Consider the following 20,221-nt stretch of genomic DNA (forward strand, 5'->3'; position numbering starts at 1 on the left):
TAACTGAAATAGGGGGAGAACGGGCAGGGGAAACGAGGTCTGGAAAGAGCAGGGCCAAATGGTGTAGGGCCCTGTGGGCTGTTGAGAAGACGGTGGTGTTTCTCCAGAGTGTGCCGAGAGGCCCCTGGATGGTTTTCAGCACTGACGTGGACAGATTCCCATCGAAAGGGTCACGTGCTGCTGAGTGCTGAGGAGACGGTCAGGTGGGAGTGTTTGACCCTGACCACACTGGACTTAGCGTGGTGACCGGGGGAGGAGGTACCCAGGAAGTACCAGGAAAGTAGAAATGGGTTGGAGTGGGTGACGAAACGCTTTTGAGCTGTGAGCGTGTCCCCGGTGTTTGGGGAGAGTCGGGGAGAGAGGCAGCTTAAGCACATGTGACCAGAGACGGGGTGCGGGTTTCGGGGAACCTGACCTCGGTCTTCACTGTCGCCTCTGCAGCTGAAGCAGGAGATGGGCAGCATTGTGACCAAGCTCATTCAGAACTACACGGATGGCCACGAGGACAGCCTTCAGGAGGCCTGGGATTACGTGCAGGCTCAGGTGAGGGGACACGGGAGGCTGGCCTCGGTGTGTCTGTGTGTCTGGGGCTGCTCGCCCGTGGGCCTGGGGGTGCCTGGCAGACAGAAGATGTCAGCGGTTTGAGTGTCAGCGTGCATCTGTCGGGGGCGGGGCTCCTGGGCAGCCCCGCGTCCTGCCACCCCCAGCAGCTCCTCGCCCAGGGGCCCCGGTGCTCCCCAAGTGGCCAGAAGCAGGGGTAGCCCTCGACCCTCTCCTCTCAAGCCGGCCCGGGGCGTGCTGGCAGCTCCCCCTGGAGGTTGAGAAACTGGGTGCCAGAGCGGAGACGCTGACGCGGGTCTGAGTGGAGGAGCCGTGGGAACCTTCAGGGGTGCAAGGGATGTTCTAGGCAAATCTCGATCCAGGTGGTGGTTATGCCAATGTGGGTGGAGAAGTTCATCGAGCTGAATTTGTACCCTTCGGGGGGTGTGTGTGTGTGTGTGTGTGTGTGTGTGTGTGTGTGGATTCCACCTCAATTAAAGCGAAAGAGAGAGACTGGCTGACGGGCTGATGGACGGACGGACGGACAAAATAACAGACTGACGGAGCGGCTGAGAGAATGACTGGCTGATTGTCTAAACGAAGGCACGACAGACTGATGGACGAAACAACTGACGACTGACTGGCTGGCTGGGTTCCCAGGCTGCCTCAGTGATGAACCCCTCAGCACACACACAAAGCGCCCTCAGTGACGGGGTCCCAGCTGCCCCCCCTTGGTACTCCCAGATGTTGTGGGCCCTTGGCCAGGAGCCGCCCTCTCCAGGCTGCAACCTCCCCCTGTGTCACAAGAGGGCCCTGCACACAACGATCGCTTAGCACCTGCCGACACTGCCTGCCGGCTGCCTTTAGGGAGACCTGCGGGGTGTGAGGGGCGGGGACGGGACAGCACGAGAAAGCCTGGCACCGGGAGAGCGTGGACACTAGAGATGGGTCTCCGTCCTGGCAACATGGGCGTGCCCATCATCTGAGCTGTGAAGGAGGGAGGGTGACACTTTCCGGCCTGCGTGCTTCGCAGAGTTTTGGTGACACGGGGGGCCTGTGTCATCTGGAGGGCTCCAGGAGCACAGGAAGACTTTTTTCATGTCACCTTTGGTTTGATCCGCAGTGGCCGAGACCCTTTGCTAAGATTAGAGGGAGCGGGGATGTCCCAGGATGAACAGGTGTCACCCTTCGAGGAGCCTGGGGGCAGAGGCGGGTCCCTGGGGAGGTGATGAGCGCCCCGTCATGGGAGGTGTGGACTGACTTGGGGATTCCTGCAGTACGTAGGGCCTCGAGGTGACTTGTGAATGTCTGTCCGATGCTGCTTGGGATGGTGGTAAGAAAACAGATGGTGAGTCAGGCTCCCGGGGCTGAAATACAAAACTCAGCTACTTCCTGGCCAGGCCTTCTCCGAGCCTCAGTTTCCTCATGTATAAAATGGGACTGTTGACCCATGCTCACGTGAGATGAGTTTCTAAAGCCTGAGGCACTTATCATGTGGCACGTGGGTGGTGGTGTTTAATCGTCATGCACAACCGCTGAGACACAGGGGCTGTCGGTGCAGGGGGTCCTGGCGAGCAGGGCTCTGCCTGGTGCGGTCGAAGGACCAAAGAAAGCTGCCTCATTTTGCTTGGGTGTGGGAGGGCCTGTGGGTGCCCGTCAGAGGTTTGAGGTGCCAGCCTTTCTTGCTGGAGAGGAGGCAGCCAGGCACCTGCAACATAAAAAAATAAATCCGAGACTAGAAACTGCCTGGAGCCGGAGAACGCCTGAGCGTGCCTGGCGCGCCCTCTGCTGGCCACTGGGCTGCTGGTCGGGGACTTGCCACCTGAGATAGGAGGGAAGCCGGTGGGGAAGTGAGCTCGTGCCGGGCAAGGTGGCACACAGCTCTCCCATGCTAGCCCTCCAGCCTCCCGGGGGCCCTAGCACAGTGGCTGTCGTCAGCCCATTCTCCGGCGAGGAAACCGGGGCTCAGAGAAGTGCAGCGGCTTTTGCCTGTGCACAGGGCAGGGCCAGAAATGGAAAGGACCCTCCCCCGACTCTGCTCCGCCTTCCCGGGCATTTCCCGGCACAGGCTTAGTCCCTGAGGTCCCGGTCCTGTCGGGAATTCAAGCCCACATGTCCTCTGAAGCCTCTCGGGGTCCTCTTCATGAGCCCCATGGAGCCCAGAGAGGCTTTCTTTGCCTCAGGAACTAGAGCATTTTCTCCTCTAAAAAGGCAGATGTACCGTGTCTCCCCTTTCACTCTGGCAACCAGGAAGCTCAGAGCCAAACCTCAGCTCCAGCATGTTCTCAGAGCCTAAAAGTGGAACTGGCCTTACCTGGGCGATTACTGTGCTCTCCGACCTGGGCTGGATGCTTTGCCTGCCTTGTCTCATTTAGTGCTTATAACAGACCCAGTTAGGAACCTTTGTCCCCTCCATTTTGCAGATGGGAAAGTTGAGGTCAGCACTTTGATCAGAGTCGAGTAGCTGGTAGGTGGCAGAGATGGGATTTGAACCCGGTCGCCTGACTCCAGCCCCCAGACTCTTAGCCGTACGCCATCTGCCCTCCTCACGTCCCGTATACCTTGACCATCTCCTTTCAACGTGACCATCCCTCCTGCTCTGCTTTTATATTTTTGCTGATTTTGTTTCCTACTGTTTTCATAGTTGATGGTATGTCCTGAGAGCCCCTTTAAATTCCTGGTGGCTCACAAATGCCAAAGCGGAACCTAAACTCTAATCCTGGTGGTTCGGCTGAGTCCGGGCTCGGGGGGAGCTGGAAGGGGCAGATCTGAGCTCCTGTCCAGGGAGACCCCAGGTACGTGGGCGATGGGCTCGAACAGCCTGGCCCCTTCTCTGCGCAGGTGAAGTGCTGCGGCTGGGTCAGCTTCTACAACTGGACAGAAAACGCTGAGCTCATGAGTCGTATCAACATCACCTACCCCTGTTCCTGCGAGAACAAGAGCAAGGAGGGTGACAACAGCATTCTGCTGCAGACGGGCTTCTGCGAGGCCCCCGCGGGCAATGGCACCCAGAGCAGCAACGACCCGGACGGCTGGCCTGTGTACAGGGAGGTGCGTGGATGGCTGTCGGGTGGGGCCGGGCTCGGTGCACGGTGGCTTCAGACCCTCAGCCCCCCTGGCTCGCCTGGCCTGTTGCTCCACCCACCTTTCTTCACGGAGCTCTTCCTGCCTTTGATTCATTTGTCCGCTTGTCATTTGCACCTTCATCTACGTATTCATCAAGGTATCCATTCAAGGAACACCCAGACGCCTCTCTGCCTGCCCTCCGGGCTGGGGGAGGCCCCTCCTGGTGATTCTGAGTGATGGGGTGAAGCGGCCCATCGTGGGGGTGACGTGGCTGTGTTCTCCGCTTGTAGGGCTGCATGGAGAAGGTGCAGGCCTGGCTGCAGGAGAACCTGGGCGTCATCCTTGGCGTGTGTGTGGGCGTCGCTGTCATCGAGGTCTGGGTCCCGTCCCCTCCGACCCTCCCCGTGCTGCCCTCCCAGATGGTCCCTGCTCTCTGCAGACGTCCGGTGCGGGGAGGGGCGGGTTGAGGCTCATCGGCTTCTAGAGGCCCTGCGGCTGGCCTGGCCTGACCACTGGCCCTCGCCGGCCCCTCTGCCGCCTGAATCACAGGCTGGTCCTGAGGCTCTAGCTGAGGATCAGCTTCATCCAGGTCAAGTCCCATGTGTTGACCTGGACGGCAGGATGCTGCTCTGGGGGCCCTGGGCAGCCCTGCCTGACTCTCACTGTCGCCCTCTCCCTCGACAGCTCCTGGGGATGCTCCTCTCCATGTTCTTGTGCCGGCACGTCCATTCCGAAGACTACAGCAAGGTCCCCAAGTACTGAAGTGGCCACTGTCCCCGCCTCCCCGCCTGTCCCCCAACCTCAGGGCTCCTAGGGGTCTCCCTGGCTCCCCCTCCAGGACTGCCTCCCACCTCACTGCCAAGACCCCTTGTCCATCCTGTGCTGGCTGGAAGGGGGGGGGGCGTCCCGGGGCCTGGCCCCCTCTCCTTTGCTTTTCCGCCGCCAGCCTTAAGCCCCAGCTCTTCTGTGGCTCCTCCACTCACTGTCTGCCAGGGTTGCCTTAGCAACTCCGAGAAAACGCTCCCTGCACAGGTGGGCTGGGTTTCTACCTGCCTTGGGGGCTGTGTATATTGCACGGGAGAAAGTGTATTAAAAACTTGGGGGTGGGGTGGATAAGGCACCCTGGGCTGTCAGGTGCCTGCCCACTGCGTGGGTCAACTTTGTTTCCACTACGATGCTTCTGTCCTCGGTTTTCACATTTTCGTGGAGCTAGCGGGAGAGGGGGCTTTACCTGACATACGGAGCAGCACCCCTTCCCCGGCCTGAGCCAGCCCCACCCAGGCAGCTCAGATCAGTCTGCGCCGTGCTGTGGGAGCAGCCCAGGTGAGCTGGGCTGCAGCGGGGCTGCCTGGGCCACAGGGTCTGGACTGGCCCTGGGCCGCTTAGGGAATCAGAGGGGTGAACCCTCCGGGTGTGGCACAGAGCTGGCCCTGCGTTCTCCAGGACCCTGAGCTGTCCAGGGAAGCTAGAGGATGCTTTTTCCTGTCCTCTGTCCCCCGAGGAAGGGGTGGGTAAGGCTGTGCCTTGTAGGGGAGTGGGGAGGGGCCCTGTGTACAGTTCTGTAAAACATAGATGACTGATTATTAAAGAGGATTTGTAACAATCCAGCCTGCCGTGGTGGGGATGCTGCTTGCCTGGGTTGGGGGAGGACCCGGGGGGAGAGGTAATGTTAACAGAGTGGCTGGGTCTGCAGGAGAGAGTTGCGGGCGCCTCGCTGCTGTCTCCAGGGCCGGGGGCCCTTTGGGGGCATCTCTGGTCCCGCCTTCAAGCTGGGACCGTGAGAAGGATGACGCCTGGCTCTTGTCCATTTGCCCGGCTGCCGGCGTGGTTGGGGTTTGATTTGTGTGTTCAAACAGGTGTAGACGGTACCCCTAGGTTCCGGCCTCCGAGACCGGGGGCACCTGCCGCGGGGGTGCATCAGTGGAGCCACAGAATAGACTCCATCTCTTTCTAGAGCGTCTGTTTTTCACAAAGGAAGGAAACATTGTCATGTTAAAGAAATGTGATGGAGTAGGATGTGCAGAATCCAGGAGGTTTTTAAAGATGCAAAGATGAGACTTTAAAGGAAGCTCTTACTTGTGCACAGGAGTGAGCCCCTGCGCACCCCCCTGCCCAGCATCCCGAATCCCAGAGGAGGTGTTCAGACGCTCTGCCATCACGGCGGCTTTAGGACATACGATGGAGGAAGTTCCCTGGGGTCGGGGCCGGGGGTGATGGGTAGGGAATGCTGGGAGAACGGCCAGTCTAGGGTGGCACTTGCTCTGCCATCTCCTCCTCTCTGACTTCTCCGGGGCCCTGGAGGCAGAGGAAGGGGCCGGTGGGGGCCTTGCCTCCCGGAGGTGGTGCGAGAAGGATGGCGGAGGTGTTCCAGCGGGGCCCACCAGGTGGCGCTGCTGCCCCGGCCTTGGAGCCGGTGGACCCCACAGTTGTTGGCGGGTCACTCCAGGTGCTTCAGCAGCTCCAGGCCTGTGGGTGTCTCAGTCGCGTGGGTTGGTGAAAGTGCAGGTTCCGGGGCTCAGCAGACCTGGGCTGGGGAGAAAGAAACTGCGTCTTTAGCAGCCCTCCAAGGTAATTCCTGGATCAAGTTGCTTTGGTTTCTCAGGCTCTGAAAAGATGTAGCTACAGATGCTCCCCAAAGAGAGATGGGCTGGAGGGTGGGCCCGGGAAAGATAGCCCTTGTCTATACAGGAAGGAGGGAGGGGGCACACCTTAGAGACAGTCTAATTCTTGCTCTGGACCCAGTTAACTTCTTGCAAGAGGCTTTCTGCGGCTAAAACCCAAGGCAAACCCGCTTTCGGGCCGGTGGGAGGTGCCGGGAACGGCCCTGGGCTGAAATAACCTGAAACTCCAAGGGGCTGTTCTCCGCAGGCAGGGACTCTCCCTGGAGCTCTTACCAAGCTCAGAGGGCTGAGGACTCTAAGTGAAGCTGCTCCAGCTTATTTTATTTATAATCCGCCTCATTCCACAAGGGAAGTACATCTAATACAACATAAAAACGTAGAGAAAAGTAAATTTATGAGGAAGTATAGACCTGGGCGAAATAAACACAAGTTTATTTGATTTGCCCAACCTGCTGATGGTGAATGCACAGTGAGGGGCTGCAGGAGGTGGGTGCTGAGAAGCCCGGGGCCCGGTAGGCAGTGGCGGGAGAGTCGAGGTGGCCAGATGGCAGCGCTTCCCTGCCCTTCCGTGATGCCTGCGGTTGGGGGCCCTAGTGGGACACCTGGAAAAGTAGGTGTGAGGGTGTCGGGTGTTGCAGACAGGGGTCTCTGCCCGGGCGCTTTCTCGGGATCCATCCCATCAGGACCCAGGAGTTGGGGACGACACCAGGGTGGGGCTAGCAATCGGGTGAGCGCAAGGAAACCTGGGGCCCCTTTCTTCTCCATGCACAACTCTCCTCCACCCTCCTCGTCCTGGGTGGAAGAATGGGGGAGCCAGGATGGTCCAGGACGCCCGGAGCCCCTTCCCCAAAGAGCAACGGCAGATGTTAGCTGGCTGAGAACACAGCGTGAAATCTGGGTGGGTCGGGCCCCGATGCCTGGGGCTCCGGGGCTGAGGCTGGGAGTCTCAGGAAGGTGGGGGGCAAGCGAGACCTGAGGTAACTCCTGTCCCGGCCACCTGCTGACCTCCGACCTCCATGGGACCTTGGCTACCTCCCTCTCGAGTCGGGGAAGGGGAGGGATGGGGGAGTATAGAAGGTTCGCCCCGGCCTCTCCTCACGGGCCCTGTGCCGCAGAGAGTAGGAGTGGGTTCAAAACTGTGCCTGAAAATATTTTAGAGAAGACAGAGAAGATGTCATAAGTGATCAGGGGGTGGGCTAAATCCCGCAGCCGGCTTCCTCTGGCATGCCCACCTCTTGAGGCACATGCTGGCCTGGCAGCTGGAAAGTGCCAGAGCCAGGACTCGAATGGCATGGAGCGGACTCTGAGGACATCCGCCTGCCTCCACGGCCTCCCTCTGCCCCAGATTTCCTGGGATGACCCCAGGGTTGTGTTGCGAAACCTGGTCACCATCGCCCTGAGCCTGCTGGCCGCTCGCTCCTACCTCCTGGGAGGACCGGGTTTCTCCACCCGCTTCTGCCCCAGGCCCATGAAATTCCACAGGGAGGTGCTGTGGACTGGCTTCTCTAATTCCCAGCTGGCCCCGAGAGCTGGTCATGTGTCCACAGGGCCCTAGGGCTTCCAGCCTCTGGCCTCCCTCCCTGGCGGCTGGGCCAGCTGAGCTGCTGCCAGGCCTTCTGTGTGGGTTGGTGGGCGGTGCAGGGCCACCTAGGGGCTGGCCTGGGGGGATTGTCATCCACCAGTAGAGAGCTGTTTCAGTGTTTTAGTAACTGGCATGGCTGTGTGGGTGAGTACTGCTGGCCGTCACCCGTGTGTGCGCGTACACACACACACACACACACACACACACACACACGCACGCACGGGCCCTGAAACCCCCTGAGCTCAGTCCATTCCCGGCTGGGAAGACTCCCAGCTCTTCTCTGCTCAGACTAAGCTGTGGGTGGCCAGCCAGTGGTAGGCAGGAAAGGCCAAATGTCTGCCAGCCTGGAACATTCCAGGACAGGTAGAGCAACCCGCCGCCCACCCCAGTCCTGCCTGTTTCAGGGCGGAGCCTCCTCCAGGCCCTGCCCTGCGGTCTTCCAGGTGAGCAAGTCCCCCAGGCCAAGGAGCAGTGAAGGGCGTCACCGTGACACTGGAGTGGCCAGCCACCAGCGCTTGTTGTGGGCCAGGACTGCCACCACCTCCTTCCCCTGGAGAGGGACAGGAACCGAAGTTACCACACTGCCTCAGGGAAGATACGCCGCTGCTTCCCGGGGCCTTTGGAACCTGTGGGCTAAGGCTCATTCATTCATTCACTTATTGGTGCCAGGAATACTTAATGGCCACCTGCTGTGTGCCAGGCACTGTTCTAGGCTGCTGAGAACACGGCTGTGAAGACGCCCACGTGGCACTTGTGTTCTGGTGAATGTAGGGAGTCTTGGACACTCACCCGCACACACCTACGTGTGCGCACACGCAGCCGCCAGCTGCTGACAACACGGGCCCTGCCGAGTGTGGCCTGGGACCCCTGGGGCCTCTCCAAGGCCTCTGGCATCCTGTGGAAGGAAGCAGAATAGTGACCAGCGAGAGGAACAAACAGGAAAAGGGGGTGGAAGGCTCACCCCTCGGCCCCCTCCGCTCCGGTCTCACTCCACAGGACGCAGCCATTCCCCTGGCGAGAGCCCCTCTCCAGCCGAAACCAAATCAAATCAAAACGCCTCCTCGTCTTGGGGGCCGATGGGCCCAGGGACTTCCCCTCGCTTAGTCTCACTTGTGAAATGCGGACTACCATTCCTAACTCCCAGGGTTTCCGTGGGAATCAAATGATGTAAGGTACACAGTGAGCTACTTCCCGTGCCGCCTACTCCCATGGCTGTCCTTGGCCTCAGTGGGATCCCGCATCCCCTTGGGGTGGGCCTCCTTGGACCGGAACGGGCAGGTTGGAGCCTCCGGCCCAGGAGCTGCTGGTTGGTCCAAGAGGCTGCTGCCGGCAGGAAGGAGTCTGTGTCCAGGCCCCCGCCCGGTGGGACGGAGCGTCCCAGCTTCTGGGGAAGGTGCAGGGGGTAGGAGGGGCCGCTAGAGGGCAGGAAGCTATGAGCAGCCCCCCATCCCCACCCCAGCTGCCCCCTCTGAAGTCACTTCCCCAGCACCTGCCTTCTGGGCTGGGGGGATGGCAGGCCCAGAGCCAAGCTCCCTGCTCACCCACTAACGTTACCTTGGATGCCTCAAGAAGCAGCGCGCTCTGGGAACAGGAGTGGGCTTCCTGCAGGACGCTGGGAGTGTAGAGACATCGGCAGAAACAGCCACAAGTACAGAGGGGCTGGCGCGAGGGAAGGATGCAAGGTGGGAGCTGGAGAGGCCCCAGCAGCCTTCTGGGGCTCGGGGAGAGCGGGGGGCGGGAAGGTGCCGATGGCAGCTGACAGGAGTGGAGCGGTCTGGCGTCTGCTAGGATGAGAGGACAGGGACAGGCTCACCCAGGGAGCCCCAGAGAGGAGGTCGGGAGGGCGAGGGTGAGAAGGATGCTGCGAACAGGACCCTGGCCGGCGGCGGAGCTGGGAATAAGAGCTGGGCCAACTCTGCAGGGCAAGGCGTGACTTGACGGGGGGCAGACGGAGAGGCGAGGAGAGCGGGCGGGCAGCCAGCAGGCGTGCGGGCCAGGCGCATCTCCCTGGCACCTGCTTCCTTCCCCGTCATCATCACCGTCACAGCAGCCACCAGCTACTTAGTGTCAACCTTTACCCTTCACACCCCAGCACAGTAGACGCGCCCTATGGTTGTGGAAACTGAGACGTGGAAGATCTAAGTTGCTTGCTGCAGGCCTGTCCCACTGCACGAACCCAGGAGGAGTCATTCACATTGTAGTCTAAATAAATGGCTCCCCTGTTGGAAGCCAACCTGGATGGAGCCTCTGTGCCCTGACGGGGTCATGGAACAACGATCCAAGACAGCGCTGCAGGGCAGTGCTGCGCCCAGGAAGCCGACTACGTCTCTTCTGAGCTGTTCTGTACTTTTGTGCTTCTGCCTTGAAAAAGTACATGGGGATTTGCCCCTCGTCCCAAGCTTAACCGCGTAAAACATCCTCTTCCCCCTCCCAAACCAAGACCTACCAATTGGGACTTTTTAACAACAGCCCCTGGCTGGTGGGAGAAAAAACAAACAACCTGGAAATGTAGGGTTGTTTCTATGGAAAACACCAATAATAAAAAAACAATGGCCCTACATGGGAGTAATAGATGATTATGGGTATTGTTGGTTCTGGTATAAGGATGAGTCGACTGCCAACATTGGAATTGTTGACTTGTCCATTCAAACAAGGCGTCATGCCCAGAGAAACACAGTGATAGGTTAAATTGTGAAGTATATTGTAGATAATTTAGGGGTACATTGTTAAGACTTGTCCATGCGGACCTCTGGTACACATAGGAAAGTTTAGGAAACTTCCTCCTTCATAGTTTCTTTTAATGGCTTGTTACATATTAGCTTGGCTTTGTTATTAGTACAGATTGAACCTACTCTAGGAAAAAACAATGATGTTTTGAGAACCTTTAGAATTACTTTAAAAGTACATCTAGAAATATTAGATACAATCTATTGTGACTATCTTCTGAGGTTTTAGTTAAACACCTGATGATGTCATCACTTAGGGTCTATAAATCTGACTGTGAGAAAATAAAGTAGAGAGAGACCAGGCTTGCACGTACACAGTGTTATTGATTTATTTAACTTCCCCTCTCCGACGCTGTCCACCCCTCGGGTATTCCTGGACCTGCAGGAGCTGGACTCCCGCACTCCCCCTGGAGGTGGCAGTGGACACCCAGTAGCACTGCACGTGACCACCTCGTGTCCACGGTCTCACAGTAAGCAGAGGACCTGGGATTGGCCCCCAGGCCTGTGGCTCTGTGTTCATGGCTCTTTCTACTAGGCCTCAAGGCCAATGGGAGTAAAGACCCCTGGTTCAGAAAAGGAGCAAAGGAGGTAAGCCTTCTGTGAGGAGGCTCAATGCAATTAAATCCAGCTTTTCATCCGTCCATCTGTGCGGTAACTATTGGGCACCCACTATGTGCCAGGCTCTGTGGAAGGAATCGGGGTTCACCGTCATCCCCGACATGGTGGCGCTTACAGTCTGGGGTGGGGCACAGCCCATAAATACAAACAAAAACTGGAAAATGTGCCCCCTATCGGGGACATATGACCAAGACACTGTCTCTGCCTGCCAGGAAATGCACAGAGGATGGAAGACGCCTGTCCTCAGACTGTCCGTCTGACCTGACATCCTCATTGCCTGCAGCACTGCAGGGCTGCCACTCTACCAGGAGGCTGGCCGACCCGAGAGGAGGCACAGGAGCCAATCAAAATGTGAATGCAAATGAGAACCAGGTACCCCCTACCCGCAAGGGGAACTGACATGCCCTCCTGTCCACGCAACGTGGGCAGGAGGAGCTATCTGTAGCTTACGATGGTCTAAAACACCTCGCCAGGGTAAGTTTAATGAGTTTATTTAGCAGACAGCTGGGGCTGCCCTGCAGGGAGGGCAGAGGACACATGCACGTCCGGGTATGCTGTGTATATTTCCTTCCCCTGAGGACTGAGGGAACAGGGACTCCGTCGAGTTTCCATGGGGGATGCAGATCATCAGGTTCCCATGACTCCATGAATGGAATGCATGTGGCTGGCCTTGTGCAGAGCCTGGGCTCCATCTCCTAAGGGTGCAGGCATTTGAAGGTGGCAACCTGGCTCTGACCGGGGTTGGGGCATGGAGCAGCGGAGCCATCTGAGAAAGCACCAGACTTTGCTGCTGGTGTCGCAGGGCAGAGCAGGTAGCTGAGGTGGGGTCACTGCACTGAGAATCAAGAGAGCTGGTTCCTGTCCCAGAGGTCCCCTCATAGGCTGCACTGTGGTCAGTTGTTTCCAGAAATGGTCACACTCTCCCCCTTCCTGGGTCAATGCCCTTTGCACCATGACCGTGCAGCTAGCTCCCCACCGCCCCCACCCCCGAATCTTGATTGGCCTTGAGAATTGCTATGGTGAATGGGATGCTGGGGTAGGGACAGCAGGCCAGATCTGAGCCCAAAAGCCTCAAGAAGTTTTGGGCACTGCCACTCTGTCTCTCAAAACCCTGCCACTGCCCAGTGAAGAAGCCCAGGTTGGCCTGCTGGAGGATGAGAAGCATCCTCTCAGTCACCTCATAACCCCAGCTGGTAGCCAGCATCCCCTTGGAAGCAGAGCTGCCCAGCTCACCTCTGGCCAGCCATAGATGCAAGAGGAGAGCCAAAGAATCACCCAGCTGAGCCCACCTAAGTTGTTAATGTGCTAAACAGAATCGTGAGCTAACTAAATGGTGGTGGTTTCAGGCCCCTAAATTTGGGGGTAGTTATTACACAGCAATAGCTAACTGATACAGTGATGAGCTTAAGTAATGATGGCTACCATTTGTTGAGCCTACTGTACACCAGGCCCAGTACCAAGCTCTCGACATAGATCACCTCATGTAATCCTTCTAGCAGCTCTGAGCATTGGTATTCAGATCTTTGCTTTAAGAAAAACTGAGAAAACTGAGAAAAACTGAGAAAACTGAGACTTGGTGAAGGCATGGGCCTCATCCAAGCCTGCCTGAACGGCCGGTGGCAGAAGCAAGATTGGAACCTAAAGTCTGTTTTCGTGGACTCAGTTCTGAATCTCCTTCCTAGACAAGCCTCAGTGTCAGAGCAAGCCAGCAGCCCTTGAGATCATAATGTATTCTGCACACAGGAGCTGACGTCATTAAGAATGTTCTCAGCCTTCCATTCCCCCACAATTATGCCATGTCTCACCCTGCTCCTCTCTCACCCCAGCCAACACCTCTAATTCCCATGTGTTTTAGAAAGACAAAGGCACAGATGTTGGGGTCATTTATTGCTTTTTTATTCAACCTCCTACTTAATCAGAAAATATTTATTGAGGGTCTGTCATGCGCCTATTTCCATAGCGTTCTTTCTCTTGTGACATTCCCTGGACCCCTATTGTGTGGCAGGCCCTCACTTAGCATAGGTAATCCTTACAGAAACACTGGGGGAGTTAAGATCATCCCCACTTTACAGATGGGAAAACTGAGGTTCCAGAGAAGTGAAGTGGCCACCCGGAGGCCACCTAACTAGTAAGTGGCTGGGACATGATTTTATTCCAGATTTGGCTGAGTTCAGGATGGTCCTCTTCTTACGCTATCACCATAGCTGTGGCTTTTTAAAAAAAGCCTCTTTTGAAATTTACCCTGGGCTCTGAGTATGGCAGTTAGGGGACTGGGAGGCTGAGACGAGAAAGAAAGCATAGGGCGGTGCTGGAAAATGTTCCCTAGCTCCAACAGCTGTCAGGCACCCTACCGCAATGCTCAGGCCCAGGTAACCCTGTGAGCAGCAGCAGGCCAGGAAGGAGGGAGCATGTGTGGGTGCGGTGGAGAGACAACCACAGCCTCCATCTTGCTGCCCTGTGTCCACAGCTGACAAGTCCCAGCCATCCTTCAACCCCCGCACACCAGCCCCTCCCCTCTGCTTAGCTGCTGGACCGCAGCCATCTTCCAGCACCAGGCACCGGGCACAGTGCCCTGTTCCTCCTGGCCGAACTGTTTACAAACGGGGAATTCGGGGACGGTCCAGGCTGTCTCCTCCTCCCAGGGTGATTACACTCCCAGGCTGGGGGCTTAGCAGGAGGCCCTCAACGTTTGCCAGAGCCCTGTTCCCACCAAGGCTGTCTCCTCCAGGCTGGCAGCAGGCCTCACCTAGCTGCCCTGGCCGATCAGAGTCTAGCTGCAAGGAGGCTTCGCGTGGCCCAGGGGCACCAGCAGGTGTGTCTGCAGGAGCAGGAAGGGTACAGAGAGACTAGGCTAGGAGGCCTGAGGGTCTTCTCGGTGAGGGCAGGGATTTCATACCCCACAACTACACGTGGCTCTCTTCCCCTGGCTCAACTTGGGTGCCGGGGAGAGCCCTGCACTAGGGGCCCCCACTGGCTGAGAAACCTTCGGCAAGTCACTCTGTCTCTCTGGTCCTCCATCTCTTCATCTTTAAACTGGACAGAGAGCGCTCAGAGCCACATACGCACAGAAGCTAAAACCAACGTTTAGCAAGCGCTCAGAACTTCACGCACAGTATCTTGGTTATTTTTCCAAACAACCCGAAGACTGAAAAATTCTTAGCATCCTCCCCATTTATGGGTGAGAAAACTGAGGAGGCTTGGCGAGGTTAAGTAGCTTGCCCAGAGTCACACAGCTGGCAAATGGGTGGCCACAGGGCATTTGAACTGAGCGACGCCAATTTCCAGCACAGCGGCTCGGCCTCATGGCCGCTGGCCTCTCTTCTGGGGGAGGTACCATCTGCAAATGCGTGGACACCCTGCCAGATTCATCAGCTGCTGGGCAGGTGGCCCTCCCACACTTATTTGCCTGGTGCTCTGGACTGTTGCTGACCCTGTACTCCTTGAGCGCCCTGAATTCCTCTGTTGTGCGAGCACGCTCAGAAATGAGTCCGCTTGGCCTGAAACAATCTCCCTCTGGTCTCCTGTCGAGCCCTGCTCCTCCTTCAGGTCAGCCTTCAGGGAGCTTCCCTGGCCACACCCGCTAATGACATTGGTGGCCTTGCTCTGCTCGCCCACGGCCCTCTCCTCCCAAGGCAAGATAGCACAGCCTCCTGGCTGCCCACACATGGGCCACGGGTTCAAATCCAGCTGCCCTCCCAAGCTGTGTGACCCTCAGTGAGTGGGTTAGCCTCCTGTTTCTTCCTCTGAAAAATGGGCATAATAATAGTCCCACCTCAAAGGGTTGCAGGAAGGACTGAGTGAGTTAGCACACGTGCAGGCAGAGAACTGCTGCCCAGCCAGGAGCAGACTCTCAGTGCCAGATACGGGCACTGTTTCCCCATTGGAGCTCTGGTGACAGTAAATTGTGATTGCTGGTTGAAGTTTGTATCTTCTGTTGAGCGCTAAGTTCTTGGAGAGCAGGGGGCTTCTGGCTTGTTCTTTGCCGTGCCCCCAACTTGGAACGCAATGCCTGGCACAGACAGACATTTGATGCGTACTTGTTGAGTGAATGAATATCATGTAATTTGCATCCCAGAATGAAATAGGGTGATGCAGAAAAGAACTCAGGCAACGATCCTTTGAGCAGTGCCCCATACTTGCCTGATTTAACGACCACCTGAGTCTCTTCTTAGCGATGGAAATTTCCAGGCCCCACGGTTGGGGCAGAAGGTACAGAGCTAGGGAGAGGAGAGAGAGGAGGGAGGAGAGGTAGTGAGGACCAAATGACAGAGGATTTGGGAGGGTGTCAGAGGAGGGAGCCATGATCCTATTTGTACCTTGAAGAATAACTCTGGTTGCAGTGTGGAAAGCAGGTTGGAAGGGCTTGAGTAGGGGCTGGGAGACCAGTAGTCCGAATAAGATGTGTCGGCAGCCTGGACCATTTGGAGCAGCGGAGATGCAGGAGGGTGACCAGCCGTCCTGGTCGGCCTGGGACTGAGGCATTCTCCGGGATGTGGGATTGTCAATGCTAAAACCTGGGAAGTCCCAGGCAAACGGGATGCATTGGTCACTCCAGGATGGGTGAGTCCCCAGAACAAGGGGGCCAATTGGGGTTAGAGAGGAGGGGTCAGAGAAGGTTCCCAGGTTCCAGCTTGGGCAACTGAATATGATGAAGGGACATTTACAAGCTTGGGCACCCGGAGGAGGGGGGCAGGACTGGGAACAGCTAAGGGGTCGTGATGAACCCGAACTTGGGCAGAAAACAGGTTTTCGACGTGCCATGTTGAGGGTGTAAATGGGTCAGGCGGCTAGAGAGGAGGGGAGAGACTTTGTCAAAAGGACTTCTTTAGAGGGAGATCTGGGGGTGCTTGAATTTCCGGCCCCTGTGACGGGGGGAGAGGTGGGACTACCCACCCCTCCTTCCGGCTTGGTGAGAGGCTTCCCAGGGGACCACAAGAAGATGGTCACGTGTGTCTCCAGGAGGTTGGCACACAGTGGCCCAGACGTAGTTGGCTCCCACCGGGGAACTCTAAAAGGGCTGCTACCTGCCAAGGACGAGCAGAATATGGCCCAGGACCCCAGAGCTTGTACAGGACACACGTGTGTTTTCTCTGGTCCACACGTGGGCCCGGCCCGCCGACGTGCTTTACAAGACACAGGACATCATCACCATCATCTCCACCGTCACCATACGTGGTCTAGTAAACTCGAGAAACAATAAACAGAGAGTCTGTGTGGCCCTGGAGAGCCTGAGGTTGACCGGGGAGCAGCCACAGGGAGAAGGCACGTGCCCACGTCGTGAGAGGTGGAGGAAACGGGGCCTGAGGCTCCCCCAGAGTCAGTCCTACTCTCTGCAGGGCCCCATGAGCAGAATCCAGCTCAGAAAGGGACCAGTGACATAAAACCTTTCCTTCCCTCGACCTCTGCCTCTTCGGCCCTGGGCTCTGGCAGCCTCTGAAACTCAAAAGCAAGATGAGGGAAGAGGGCAGAGGAGCAAGGGCCCATGCAGGGGTGAAGGAGGGTCTAACGCCCTTCTCCAGCTCGCAGACAGTGGGGGACAGCAAGGGCACGAGTGTTCAATCTGAGCCAAGTCAAAGGTGTGACTCTTACCTGGGACCAGATGCTCTGAATTGTTAGCTTGACTTCCTATTTGCCACTTAAAGTGACCTAAGAATTGTTGTCCCCTCACGGAAGATAGAAAACTAGGGGAACTGCCTGAGTTTTCATCCAGGAATGGGGGAAGAGCTTTCTCCCGTGAAGAGATTGTCAAGAGACCTCAGGAGACGAGAGTGAAACTGCTTTTTCCGCCTTCGCCCCATGAGTCCGGCTTGTCCCGGGTGCTCTCCCGTTTCCGTCCTCATGGGTATGAGTCTGTCTCCCCTCCCGGACTGCAAGCTGCTTGTGGGCAGGCCCTCTGTCGGCTTCACCTCCGTTCCTCTGGCACCTGGCCACCCTTGGATGTTCATTTCGTCCCCGCCTCCCACCCTAAGTGCGCAGAAAGGACGGCATCTGGCACCTGTGCGAGGCTAGTCCGAGGCGTCGTAAAAGTAGCCAGAGATTCAGCCCGACCCTGCTTCCATCTTCAACTGCCAGAGTCACATAAACCAGACAGTCCATCACGCAGTGAAGAGAACGAAGGGCCAGGCCATCAGATAGTAGAGCATCGATCGGGGGACGTCCGGCTGCCACAGCCTCGCCAGACAGACAGACCACCACTCCACTCTCAATCCCACGTGGACACTCCCTTCTGGAGTCCCCTCCCGCGACTCTGGGAGTCCTCCTTTCCCGGAGACGCCCTGCCCAGGAGGCCTGGTCCTGGGTGCTTATGGCAGGGTGCCCATTCCTCATCACCAGCTTGGCAGCCTCTTGGCCGCTGGCTCCGGTGCTACCCCTCCTCGCCCCTCCCTCCCAAGGTGGGAGGTTCAAGTCTGCCAAAGCATTACTGAGAGGGCTGTGACGTCACCCTCCAGACTCCCCCTCCACCGCCAGGCAGCTTACCCTTCACCCTTGGCTGCTGCTGAGAATGTAACACATCCTGGGGGGGGGAAGGGAGCTGTTCCCTGGGTCCTCAGCCCTGGGCTCAGGCTGCCTTGTCTCCCCTCCGAGCTGGAGGCTTCTCCGTCTTGCTGGAGCAGTCATGGTCCTGAAGGCAGAGCCATCAGATACAAATACACACTCAGGCTTCTCCACTCACCAGCCGGCGGCCCTGGACAAGTAACTTTATCTCCTTCAGCCTCATTTCTAAGACGAGGATACTCATCAGACTTGCCTCGCAGGAAGATTGTGAAGTTTAAACGAGGTCATGTCCGTCAGGGTCCTGCCCAGGGGAAGGGGAACTTTGGGCCATCTTGGTTGCCAGTGGGATGTTTATTCCTAAGTCCTCAAGGTCCATTTCGAAGTTAAACGTCGGGCTTCCCTGGTGGCGCAGTGGCCGCTGAGCCTGCGCGTCCGGAGCCTGTGCCCCGCGACGGGAGAGGCCACGACGGTGAGAAGCCCGCGTACCCCCCAAAAAAAAAAAAAGTTAAATGTCTGGTCCTTTGATGTCATGGCCAACTGGGGGACAAGGACCTCCCACCCATGCTTTCAACACCCACCTCCTGGCACCACAGCAGCCGTCCCCAGTGTGAGGCACGGCCACGTGGGCAAATTCCCGGCACCGAGCCGCTCTGGTTGCAGGAGCTCCTGCTCCTCAACGGGAGCCAAGGCTACAACTCCAGCACTGGCTGTTCGTCCTTCCCATCAAGGGGATTGTGACTTCTGAGCAAATACCTGGATGGAGGTTTTATTCAGGAACGACCTTGAAACACAGTGAGGATCTTAATCCCCACCCCCTGCCGCCTGGGACCCAGAATTCGAATGCAGAGGGCGGCTGGCCTGGCAGGGAGAGGGGAGAGCCTCCCTGCCCCTCCCGCTGGGAAATCGCTCTCCCGCAACCATCGCGTTCTCTGGCTACCCTAATTAGAGAGTCCCCCGCCCCATGTTATGCTCTGCTGTCCTCACCCAGCTTCGTTTTCCTTCATAGCACACAACACCACCCGACACTGTGCCATGGATCGTTTGGCACATAGGTGTGTTGTCTGTACTTTGCTAGACTGGCAGTTTCACGAGGGCAAGGATTTCTGTCTGCTTTGCTCTTCTTCACTGTGTCCCCGGTGTCTAGTACAGAGCCAGGCATAGGGAAGATGCTCAGTTAATATTTTTGAGTGAATAAATGAATGCACGAAAGAGCTCTGGTATTAAAAAAACAGCACAACACTGTAAATCACCTATACTTCAGTAAAAAAAAAATGGCTTTACCTTTTTTCCTTCTCCTTTGGTATTTGTCAAACTCCTCTGACATCCATAACACAAATCTTGTAGAAGGGGTGACTTTCAGAGTATACTTTGGGAACTAGTGCACACTCAGATCACACATCTACCTCCCTTTTCTCCATGCTAACGTCTGGAGCCTTGGCTTTCCTGGTGGGAAGGTGACACACAGGCAGTCGTGATTATGTACGTTACCAGCTGGCATTCTGATTTATACAGCATCCTTTGGGAGGTGGGAGGTGTGAATCAGCGTCCGTGAACCTGACCAACTCTGGATCATTGAGAAGTTTGGATTGAGGGTTTAATTGTGGCTATTACCAAAGAACATGTCACCTAATGGCAGCCAGTATAGGTGACCTTCAGGATGACTCAAGTAATTTCCATTTGAGCTTTTCCATCTGGATGCTGCCACTGGTTTCATCCTCCCTTGCACTTAGAGGCAGCTGGAGCACAGTGGCTGAGTGCATGAATCTGGAGCCAGAGTCCCTGGGCTAAAATCTCCGTTTCCGCACTGCTAGCTGTGCAACGGTCGACACATTAACTTCCCTACACCTCAGTTTTCTTTTCTGTAAAAGGGGATAATCATAGTACCTATATTACAGGGTTGTTAAGAATATTAAGTGAGTTGATACATGTAAGATGCTTGGGCTCTTCAAGTCATATGAAGAATGAGCGGGCTTCCCTGGTGGTGCAGTGGTTGAGAGTCCGCCTGCCGATGCAGGGGACATGGGTTCGTGCCCTGGTCCGGGAGGATCCCGCATGCCACGGAGTGGCTGGGCCCGTGAGCTGTGGCCGCTGAGCCTGTGCGTCCGGAGCCTGTGCTCCACAACGGGAGAGGCCACAACAGTGAGAGGCCCACGTACTGCAAAAGAAAAAAAAAAAAAAAAAAAGAATGAGCTACTCTGACATTCCCTCCTAAATACATCAACTAGAACAAGCCAGATAAAATATTATAAAACAAAAACTAGCAGAGGGCAAAAATGATTTTTGTTTCAGGAAATCTGGGATGTAAATCAATATCAATGCCAGCTTTCACCTGCTGGACACTAGTGAAATAAATCGAGAAGAACAAAGTAAATGGGAAGAGATCTCCTGTTCATGGATTGAGAGATTTAGTATTGTTGAGATGGCAATACACTACAAATTAATGGCAACCTCTTTCAAAATCTCAGCTGGCTGTTTCCAACAACAGCAACAAAAAAAATGATGAGCTGATCCTAAAATTCATATGGAAATTCAAGAGATCAAGAATAGCTAAAACTTGAAAATGAACAAAGTGG

The 20,221-nt window shown here is 56.5% G+C and overlaps 1 protein-coding gene across 2 annotated transcripts in view; it reads left to right on the top strand.

Moving 5' to 3' along the window:
* The window catches only part of CD82 (CD82 molecule), a 52,441-nt gene extending 47,232 nt beyond the window's left edge, over positions 1-5,209 (top strand). For both annotated transcript variants that reach the window (XM_059069095.2, XM_059069096.2), the window contains exons 6-9: positions 442-543; positions 3,382-3,591; positions 3,897-3,980; positions 4,291-5,209. In XM_059069095.2, the coding sequence (XP_058925078.1) occupies positions 442-543; positions 3,382-3,591; positions 3,897-3,980; positions 4,291-4,368 (474 nt within the window). In that variant the 3' untranslated portion in view covers positions 4,369-5,209. The remainder of the gene's footprint in view (positions 1-441; positions 544-3,381; positions 3,592-3,896; positions 3,981-4,290) is intronic.
* Positions 5,210-20,221: the final 15,012 nt, after the last annotated feature.

This window comes from Kogia breviceps, chromosome 7 (genome assembly GCF_026419965.1).
Source record: "Kogia breviceps isolate mKogBre1 chromosome 7, mKogBre1 haplotype 1, whole genome shotgun sequence".
Classification (NCBI taxonomy): Eukaryota; Metazoa; Chordata; class Mammalia; order Artiodactyla; family Physeteridae; genus Kogia; species Kogia breviceps.